The sequence below is a fragment of the Petaurus breviceps genome, unplaced genomic scaffold (genome assembly GCF_028583685.1).
Source record: "Petaurus breviceps papuanus isolate PSGF00001 unplaced genomic scaffold, PetGlider_PUasm1.0 78, whole genome shotgun sequence".
NCBI lineage: Eukaryota > Metazoa > Chordata > Mammalia > Diprotodontia > Petauridae > Petaurus > Petaurus breviceps.
Window position 1 is genome coordinate 9727154 of NW_027186502.1, and position 11680 is coordinate 9738833.

Here is an 11680-nt window from a genome sequence, read left to right on the forward strand (position 1 = left end):
AAAACCACTTTTAGGTTACACCTCAGCCCCCTTTTTTTAGTCTACCCTTGTCCCTCCCTCAGTAGTGGACAAGATTTACATGCACACCTCCAACCTTCGTCTTATACCCAGGACTTCCCAGACCAAGCATGTGCGGATCAGAATTGACCTGCCTAGTAGTTGTATTGTTGGTTTCCTGCACCCCCCAGAACAGTCCTCTGTCATTGCTTGTTCTTTTTGGCTATTCAGACAGTGAGGAAAATTTCCTAATTAAAGGTAAAGAATTGAAGTCTGGATAGTGATTTGAACAGCACCATGAAAGCAGAGCCGTACTTCCATGGAAGGAACAGACTTCCCAGGTTTGTTTTTCCTAGAACCTGAATAAGAGCCAGCACAAAAAATGAAACAATAACTTCATTACAATACCCACCATCTCAACTCCTAACCTTACTACCTTAGTATATTCCAGGCAACCCTCTCATCTCCAGCATAGATCATTGGCTACATAGATATCGTTGACATAAATGTTCCTCAGGGCCTCACGTCTGCACTGAAAACTATTGTTTTCACTATTGTGTTTTAAAGGTACAATAAATGTTCCCTGTTGTTGGTACTATAGTTTGATTGCAGAAATAGCCAAGTGGAATCTTAACAACACGGGATTTTTTTTCCGTGAACAGGAACAGGAATATCACCATTTTTAGAATGCACTGATTAGGCATGATATTGTGACAGGTGTTGTACCAAGAGAATTAGCTTATGTAGATCCAGATCATATGGTTTAGGAACATTTGAACTCATTCAGTCTCCCTTGGTTTTTCAAGTCTAATACAATGCTGCAAGGTAGCACACAGCTCTATACCTAGAATCAGAAAGATGAATTCAAATACATCATGAGACACAAGCTAAGTGGTCCAGCTAAATCACTTAACTTCTGATTGCCTCCATTTTTTTCATCTTTATAATGGGAACAATAATAGCACCTACTCCTCTATCTCCATGGTTTTGTGGAGATATTTGTGAAACACTTTGCAAACTTCAAAGTCCTATATAAATGCTAGCTATTATGATGATGACATAGAGTGGTATTGCAATGTGCTTGTTTATATGATGAAAGGCTATCTATGTAAAATAGTATATGATAAAAACATACAAATATATGTTTCATCTATACGAATAATGTTCATAGAATTTTTGAGCTGGACAAATAAAATCTAGGTCCAGAGAAAGGGAATGAGTTTCCCAGAATGATATATTCAGAATGGAATGGAATCCAAAGCTAAGTCCATGATTCCAGCACTCTCTTCTATGGAAGTGGTCTCTTTTTAATAACTTATAATGAGTTACATTTGTTTCTCTCCTTAATTACATTTGTTGCCTATGGTAGAGAGTTCTTAATCTTTCATAAATATAGAAGTAAAAAATACATTTCAAAATGTTGGCTTTGTGATATCTTTATCAGCTTTTTTTCTTGTCAACTTAGAGGACATAAGAAACTTTCTCTCTCTTATCCCTGATAAATGTTGATATTTTTACTGCAGGAATGACCTAAGAACCCATCCTCAAAACATCTCATTGTCTTTCTGCAACTCAGAATGTAACTGTGATCCCAATCTATGGGATCCTGTCTGTGGGGAAAACGGACTCACCTACATGTCCCCCTGTTTGGCTGGATGTAAAACTTCAGTAGGCCATGGAAAGGACATGGTATGTAGGTTGATTGTTGTGTCTTCTGCACAAAATTAACACAGATTTAATTGGGCAATTGCATTCAATTTCTGTGAGCAACTGATCAGCTAAGTAAAATATGCTCAGTCACAATAATGGTACCATTTGACTTATTGCTGAACACAGGCATTATCAAAACATTTGTTCCTAACTATGGCAAAATATGTGGACATAAGCAGGCCTTCCCATACCTAAACACCAAACTCCGAGGTCTCACTGTCACATATCTCTTAAATTTATAACGGTGTGTGTTTGTATGTGTGTGTGTGTGTAATATTATTACATTTGAAGATAATGTGTAAGTAAGAGACCTTCCAGAAAATAGGAAGCCAGTAAAAAATGGAATTAATGTTCTAGGTAAGCAGCAATCCTAGAATAGAAAAGTATTTCTTCTAAAAAGTTTCTACACTGAGAAATTAATTAGGGATGGGGAGAGGAATATATTTACTTAAACCTTGACTGTCAAAATAATGAATCATTTTTTACTGTTCTATTTAATTTTCTATGGGTATTTTCTCAAACCTCTTTTATAGGCACTGTATAAATGAAATGCAGTCTTGAAACTTTCATTTAGCATAAATAAAAATAAATTTAGAACATAAATCACATACTGGTAATAATAATCAGGACCTACTCTTTGAATATTGCTACTTAAGGAAATGGCAAACCACTCTGGTATCCTTGCCAGAAAAAAAAAAATGGGACCATGAAGAGTCAGACATTATTGAAAAAACTGAACAACTGACTATTGACCTAAATTTGAACCATTGAAGGAACTCAGTGGGAATCTTCCAGTGATGATAATAACCCCCTGTGTGTCCTAGTCAGTATTCATTCTGCTTTCAGGTAACAAACATGGGCCCAAGGGTGTCCACACCAATCCAAAAGTATAAAATAGAGCAGAAAATAAACAGTCTCTGCCTTTGGGATCACAGCTAGACTCAGTGGTACCTGAGCACTATTGCTTTTCTTATTAGCCCTCTAACCTCTCAGCCCCTGGATCTAGTCTGCCTGGTAGCCTTCCTTAGATCATTTCCTTAGACTACACTTCTTATTTACAACAGAGGCAATATGGTGGAGTAGAAAATATTAGCTTGAGAGACAAGAAATCTAGTATCTAATTCCTGTTCTTCTAGACTGACTAGTTGAATGACTTTGAACAAATATCTTTACCCTATACAATGTCAGATTTCTCATCTATAAAATTAAGGAGCTTGGACTACATAATCTCTAAAATTCTTTCCAATTTTAAAACTGCCAGATGTCTACAAATCTTAGAAGCTAGTATACCCTTGCTGACTCACGTATCTCCTAGTTTTAGCCCCTGATGGGTAGGGTAGTTCCATTGCCTTACTGTGCCCAGTGTCTCACAATCAACATTAAATCAACAAATGTTTATTAAACACTTACCATGAGTCACTTTACTTGGTACTGGGGATACAAATATAAAAGCAAAACAATTCCTGTCCCGAAGGAAATTACATCATGTTAGGGATGACAATATGACAGATCAAAAACTGTGTCCTAAAGGACTTAGTTAATCCTTTAATCCTATCTCACTAGACTCTTGCCCAAAGGTCATTGGTTTTCATAATGGTTGCCTCTGCTTCCTATTACTTCTAAGTCTGGCCTCAGTGGTGCTTTACCTCACTCCCTGGATATCAGATGCCTCGCTACCAACTGTGTGCTCCCTCCTACACCTACTTCTCAAACAAGAATCCTGGCAACTTTGTCATAGCTCCAGGAATGAGTCTATCAATTGATTTCCTATTTCCATGTAGTTCCATTCAAGCTCCCTGTAACTTTCCAAAACAAAATACCCCCCTCGTTTCTCCTCACTCTTATATGAGTCATACTCCATTCAGAACATAAGATCCTTGAGATTTTTTAATATTTTATTTTATATATTTTTTTCTTTTTCTATTTTATTTTATCCACAATCCTATCACATTGTTTGGCACATGATAAATAATCAACAAATGTTTTTTGTTTAATTTTTTTATCCATATAACGGTAGGCAAAATATATTCAATATAAAGACAAGACCATTTTAAGAAAGAAGAGAGGTCCTATTGGCTGGGAAGTTAGGTTACAAAAGGCCATTGTCTGCATGATACACACACAAATATAACAAACATCTTTTTTGTTTGTGCAGATAAAATTGTAATCACATATACTCATACTTATACATATATGTGTACATATACATAAATGCCACTAAATTTTGATACACAGTAACAGCTACTTGAACAATGTATATATGTACATAGCAGTGAGCCAAATAGTCCTACTTAATAAGAAGTAGGTGAGAAGGGATGGGTAAAAGTGAGTAAGTTACAATGAAAATAACTAGAGATGAGGTGTTAACTGTGAGTAAAAGGAGCATAGAGTTAGTTTTAATGATCAGTTAATGGTGCTTCACTTACATTTTAGACATTACAAGATAATTTATCCTTTAATATAATGAGAAAAAAAGTATTAGTTGCTTCCAAATAATTTTCAATAATAGTGCAGATCATAGAGAATATATTAAGGCTTTTCGGAAACGATTTACTTTTAAAAATCATCACAGTGGTAGTGGAAAGATCCCTGAATTGGGAGTCAGAGGTCCTGAACTCATCTTCCAGTCGTGCTACTTATTATTTCTATTATTCCAAACAATTCAATTCCCTCTATGATTTTAGGTATTCTTATCTATGAAATAAGGATTTGGTGGGCTTTTAAAAAAAAAAAAGATAATCTCCAAACTCTTGACAATATGATCAAATGAAAGACTATGCCTACCAAAGGAAATTCTAGAATTCTCCAACATTTAGTTTAATTGATGGATGCTTCATTTTTAAATATAAAGAAGTGTTTTAAATCCAGTGTTGTGTTTTATGAATGCATTTTTAAATAATTTTGAAATTATTTTTAGGTCTTTCATAACTGTAGCTGTATTGAAGCTAACAATCTCCAATCCATAAAAAATTCAGCTCAGTTGGGCCATTGCTCAAGGGAAGATAAATGTGCAAGACACTTTCTCTATTTTATAATAGTGCAAAGTTTGACCTCTTTCTTTATTGGATTAGGAGGTTCCCCTAGAATGATGCTGGCTTTCAAGTAAGTATTGTAAAAATCACCATTGTTTATATGATTCCACAAATAATTCTATGTTTTACTAAGAATCAAACAGATAAAAATATATATTGACTTCATTTATGTTACTTAAAATAAAGAAATGCTGGATTAATAGAATTCAGTGTTTCCCAAGAGTTATATCCTGGGAAATTTTTTTTCCCTTACAGATACTTTCAGAGGAGGAGGGGGTAGTTTTTTATTTGTTTGCCTGGATGTTGTTGTGTTTTTTCTTTATACAGAGGAAGTTTTTACATTATGGTAAAAATCCTACTCTGATGTCAACATTAGCTGGCATAATGACTTTCAAAAAATTTGTGGATTTATTTAGACTGTTAAATCATCATTGTGATATACCTTTAAAATATATAAATAATCAAAAGCTTATGGATTTTCCAGAAGTTTCAAGTTTTCATATCACCAATACATCAAGAAAGGAGTGAGGAAGGCACTGAATATGTGAGGCAACAAACAGCATAATGAAGACTAAAACTAAGCATATGATACTAAAAAGGAAAGGACTGGTTGATGGAGTCTCTTTGAAATCAGCTTATTTCAGAATTGGGGATATGCACTCTAGAGAAAAGAAATTAGGATGAAATGCTAACCCTTCTTCAAGTATTTTAATGTCCATAGCATGGAAGATGGACTAGACTTCTTCTTAGCCTACAGAATGCAGAGCTTGAAACAATAGGTGAAATTGCTGGCCAGAAGATTTTAGCTTGATATAAAAAACAAATTCCTAAAAACTAGAACTAGAACAATTAGAACAACTAATGAAAAAATGGAACTGCCTGCCTCAGGGGACTACACATTTCTTTTCTCTTTAGAAGAGCACATGTTGGCAACTAGTGAATAGAGCACTGGTCCTGGAGTCAGGAGGACCTGAGTTCAAATTTGACCTCAGACATTTGACATGCTTATTAGCTATGTGACCTTAGACAAGTCACTTAACCCCAATGCCTTGCCTTTCCACCCTCAAAAAAAAAAGAAGACCACATGTTGAAGAAGGAATTTTTGTGTTTGGACAAAAAAAGCCTTCTGGGATCCTTTCCAGTTCTTATTCTGTGAGTCTGCATAAAACCATATTATTGTCTGCTTTATGTGAAAGTAAAAAATTAATAACAAATTAATTGAAAGCATCAATTAACAAACATTTATTAAGCACTTATTATGTTCCAGACATTGTATGATCTCTGGGGGTACTAAGACACAGCAAAAACAGTCCCTGCTCTCAAGGTCTTCACATTTCAATAGGAGAGACAACATGTATCAGTCAGACGGTATTGGATGAGCATAAAATTGATGGAATATAATCATATAGAGTATGGCACTGAAAGCTAAAGAAACCAAGAAAGATGTTCTGGAGAAGGTGGCACTTGAATACTCTGGGCATGAAGAAGAAAGAGTGAAAAGTCGCTAAGATGGAAGCTGGTATGTTGTGGGAAAGGACAAGCAAATAGGCCAATATGGCTGCATCAGAGAAGAGTGGAATGGAAGAAGATTAAAAAGTAGAAAAGGATTGACTGATGAAGAACTTTAAGTGCTAAACAAAAAAATGGCCCTCAAAATAATATAGAGCAACCAGAATTTAATTAGAAGAAGCCTGGGGAGATATCTGTGTCTGTGTGTGTGTGTGTGTGTGTGTGTGTGTGTGTTTGTGAATTAGGACAAAGCATTGGGATTTATGTGAAGGAGTAAAAATCTGAGAAGAGTACTCAGAGAAACAGGGACTACGAAAGAGAAAGAAAATAAAAGAAACACACAGAAAGAAACAGATGGGGGGAGGAAGACAGAGAGAGCAGCATCACAAAAGCACTGGGAGGAGAATGTATCCACGAGGACATGAGGATTAGCAAATGCTGCAGAAAAGTTAAGATGACTATTGAGAAGAATCCATTAGATTTGCCAAATAAGATATCATCAGCAACTTTCAAAAAATTAGTTTCAGTTGTATGCCAGATTGCAAAGGGTTTAGAAGATGGTGAAAGAAGAAGCAATGATTATAGACTGCTTTTTCAAGGTCTTTTTCAAGAGGATGAGAGATAGGGAATGGCTGCTGGAAGACCAAGCAGGATCTAGTGTTGATGTTTTTTAAGAATGAAGAAAACTTGGTTTGATTGTAGGCAGAAAGGAAGGAACCCACATATAGAGAGAGGTTCAAAATCAGAGAGTGAAGGGCGATAATGGTGGAGGCAATCTTCTAGCAAAGACAAAAGTAGTTATGATGTAAAGGCCTTGGCAATCAGAAGGGCCATCTCATTATCAGATATTACAGTAAATCTCATTATCAGATATTATAGTAAGTGAATAGCTATTGTGAGATGATGTCAGAGAGATATTCCATGAGGAGGAGTATAGAAAAGGGAGCTCTTAGCTGATGGCCTCATTATTTTGGTGGAGCATGAAAGCAAGATCCTTAGGAAAAGTTATTGGGAGAGGGAATAAAATGAGAGGCTTAAGAAAAGAAGAAAAGGTTTGGAACAGCTGATGAACTGAGGGAATCCACTAGGAAGAAGTACTAGGATTCACCTGCTGTAGTAAGATGCCTGTTCAAATCAGCTAGAATAGATTTGTTTTAGACCCAGTAAACACAGTTGAGTGATTCCCTCCAGTTACCTTAAGCATTGTGTGAGTGGAGAAGACAAAGATTTTAGCAACTCCATGCTGAACTTTGCTAATGAACTAAAAATTGTTTATTTTGTGCTTTTAAGCATGTCACCTCCAAAATCCTTTACTTGTGTATGTATCTGGTCTGGTTTGGACATTTTCTAAGATTTTATGTTCTCACCTCCTGTGACTCCTTTCTCACATAATAGAGATGGGTACTAATAAGACAGAGGGTAAATGTAATGGAATGGAGTCAAGATGGTTGAGTGAGAGTCAGCATTTTTGCCCAGTCCATCCAACAGACAAAAACCTGGGAAATGTGCTAGGTTTAATTCTGATCTGGAAAGCTTAAAAGAATCCAAAGTGAGTTGTTTTTCCCAGCCCAGGACAGCTAGACAGAAATAGACATGCTCTGAGACATGGAGCATGAGGACTGGCCAGGAACACAGCTAGCATAGTAGCAATAATGGTAATGATGGGGAACATTCTAATGCCCAGAGGCAGTAAAAGGACTAAGACTGAAAACCAGGTTTATAATCACCAGGGCTGATAGAGATTCCAGGGAACCTCTGAGCCCTTGAAATTTATAGCTCTGGAAATAGGAATGGGTACCAACTGGCAACTCAGTCACCCATTACCCTATTCCAGGTCACAGTTCCAGGGAAGAGAAGGAGTATCCATGGAGTAGTCTTGCCCAAGCAAGAGAGGCACTATCTTTATACAGAGTAAGGAATAAGTTCCAAAACTTTAGGTATGTGGCTCTGTGTTTAAAAGCAAAGAGGGGACTCAGTTCTAATCTTTATCACTACATATGAGCCTACACTAGAATAATCAGGACAGGTAACCAATACCAAAGCATCTCAGTCACTCTGGATCTGCAGAAATTTATAGTGGCCTAATAGTAATTGAAGGTAGTAGCAGTTAGTCTACTGAAACTCAACCACACATACCTACAATCCAACAGACCTAAACCAGAGTCAGAAACTTACAGACATTGCATCAGGAAGCCAGCGAACAAACCTCTCCCCAAAAGTATTGAATCTTGAAAGCATTGAAAACATATAGGCTCCCCAGAATGAGTTGAAAAATAGCAAAAGGATATAAAAAGATAGAAGTTTGACCCAGTCATCTCTCCAGAAGTGAGAAGAACCCAACACTAACATAAAGGCCAAAGTTGATAGTAGGTTGGAGAAATGAACAAATGACAAGAACAAAAAGAAGCTGACCATAAAAGTCACTATAGTGATAGGAAAACTCAAGACACAAAAACAGAAGAAAACAATGACTTAGAAACATCCACAAGCAAATCCCCAAAGAAAAATGCAGATTGGACACAAGCTTACAAGAATTCTTAGAAGAATGTATATGTGTGGGTCTGCAAACAGCAATATATATTTAAAACCAAATATAAACAATACAGAGGAAAACGGACAAAAAAGTGAGCTATACAAGAAATATATGAAAATAAAATTAACAGCTTAGTAAAAGAGGTATAAAATGTTATGGAAGAAAAAGATTTATTAAAAACTAGAATTAGCCAAATAGTAAAAGATGTACAAAACCTTACTGAGGAAAAAAACTCCTTAAAAATAGAACTGAACAAACAGAAGCCGGTAACTTCATGAAATATCAAGAAATAATTTTTAAAAGTTAAAAGACTTAAAAAAGAATAAAATGCAAAATATGTCATAGGAAAAACAACTAACCTGGAAAATTGAATGAGGAAATATAATTTAAGATATATATATATATATATATTATATATATATATATTATATATATATATATAATAAAACTTAAGATATAATTGAGTTACCTAAAACCCATGAACTAAAAAAGAGTCTTGATAACATAATTCAGGAAATTATAAAGGAAACCAGTTCCATTTCAGAGGAAGAAATCGAAGTTATCAAAAGTAATTTGAAAAAAAATGTTCCCAATCACTAATAATTGAAGAAATAAAATTAAAACAACTTTAAGGTACAACCTCACACACATCAGTTTGGTTAAGATGACCAAAAAAAGAGAGAATGAAAAATACAGGCAGTGGTGTGGGAAGATGAACACACTAATATACTTTTGGTGGAACTGGGAACCAGTTCACCATTTCAGAAAGTAATTTGGAACTGTGCCCTATGGATATTAAATTGTACATACCCTTTGGCCCAGCAAGAGTGCTAGTATGGTTTACACAAAGAACACCAAAGAAAGATGAAAAGGACAAATACGAACTAAGATATTTAGAGCAGCTCTTTTTGTGGTAGCAAAGAATTGAAAAGTGAGAGGATGCACATTAATTGGGGAATGGTTGAATAAAGTATAATATATGACTGATGGAATACTATTGTTTTATAAGAAATGATGAAAGGGATGTTTTCAGAAAAATTGGGGAAGATATGTATGAATTAATGCAATATGGAGTCAGCAGAACCAGTAGAAAGTGTAAAGATAATCAACTTTGAAAGACTTAGTAACTTTGATTAGCACAATAATCCACCATAATTCCAAAAGACTCATGATAAAACATGCTATCCACTTCTAAATAGAAAACTAATTGACTCAGAGTATAGACTAAAACATATCTTTCTTTCCTTCTTTTTCTGTATTTTTTAAATTTTGGAAATTAGTTAATGTGGGGATTCATTTCATGTGACTACACATTTATAAGTAGTTTCATTTTTCTTGCCTTTAACTTGGGTGGAGTATGGGAAGGGAAAGAATTTGAAACTGAAAAGTAGGGTAAAAATCCCTGGACTTTAAAAAAAGAAGAAGAAGAATTAAAACAATGAGGCAGAGAGATAATAACTAAAAAAAAAAGTAGACAGTTTTAGTCCCCATGGAATGCTTAAAGACTTTTTGAGTCCTGTCTTACATATGCCAATGGGAATTGGGCCATTTTAGAGTACTATATAGTCAGAAGATTTGCCCATATCACATGTATGTGAAGTGCACCAAGAATGATGTCTTGTTTGTTACATAATCTGATAATCTGGAATTATCTTACATCTCTTTGTTTTTATTTTAGGACTGTTGAGCCTGAACTGAAATCACTTGCAGTGGGTGTTCATGTATTGGCTTTGCGAGTAATAGGTATAAGATTCATACATACATATGTGTGTACATATTTATGCATTTTTACAAGCTTATCAGCTCTTAAATTTTTGTGAAGTTGAATACAACAAATATTTTTAAATGGGAGGAGTTGTTTAGAGAGTAGACATACTAGGACCTAAAAAGACATAATTCATGCCCTCAAGAGGCATACATGTGAGGTGTATTCTGAGCTTAGCCTTGTAGAAAGACTTCAATAGTCCTATGAAGAAAATTGAATTACCAGCAAGAAAAATAGTGTACTGGATGCACAGAGGTAGGAAAAATCAAGGCTAGATAAAAGGATATCTAATGATCCAAGTTAGCTAAAACAAAAAGTGTTCAAAGGGAAGCAGTATACATAAAAATAAAACATCTGCTTAGAATCATATTATGGAAGCTTTTAAAATTCCAGCTGAAGACTAAATTTTGTTCTAGAAAGAGACACTGAAGGGTTTTTTTTTAAAAAAACAGAAGAATAAACTGGTGAGACCTATGGATTGGAAAGTTTATTTTGGCAATTTTGTGAAGGATATAATAGGGAAGAGAGAGACTGAAGTCAAGAAGTACAGTTAGGAGATTATTATAGTAGTTGGGGCAAGAGTTTATGAAGGTCTGAATTTGGGTGGTCATTTTGAGTACAGATAAGGAGATAGATTTTAGAGATATGGAGATCCAGCCAACAAGCCTTTCAGCTGATCTGCAAAGAGGTTGCTAGAAATAGAAGACTCAAAGATGAATAGTTTTGAACCTGGATGGCTCAGGGATGATCACCAACACAAATATTCAAATTGGGATGAGGGAAAAGTTTAAACAACTGCAGAATGGCAGAGTTGACATGGATCTTACAGATCATTTAGATCAGCCCCTTGTGATTTTTGACAAATAGTTTTAAGTAATGCTCTTTTCCAACATTTCGCAATTATGTTTCCCTAATTAAAAACAAAACAAAATGGGGCAGCTAGGTCGTGCACCGGCCCTGAGGGGGTGTCAGGAGGACCTGAGTTCAAATCCAGCCTCAGATACTTAACCCAAAAACTAGCCATGTGACCTTGGGCAAGTTACTTAACCCCAATTGCCCTACCTTTCCCCTCCCAAAAAGCAAAATCGATAGATAGATAGATAGATAGATAGATAGATAGATAGATAGATAGAT

At 35.3% G+C, this 11680-nt stretch overlaps 1 protein-coding gene across 1 annotated transcript in view; it reads left to right on the top strand.

Moving 5' to 3' along the window:
- Positions 1-11680, top strand: part of LOC138175594 (solute carrier organic anion transporter family member 1B1-like) — a 60168-nt gene that overhangs the window by 40563 nt on the left and 7925 nt on the right. Inside the window, exons 10-12 of the mRNA XM_069106054.1 lie at positions 1521-1686; positions 4625-4809; positions 10460-10524. Of these exons, the coding sequence (XP_068962155.1) occupies positions 1521-1686; positions 4625-4809; positions 10460-10524 (416 nt within the window). The remainder of the gene's footprint in view (positions 1-1520; positions 1687-4624; positions 4810-10459; positions 10525-11680) is intronic.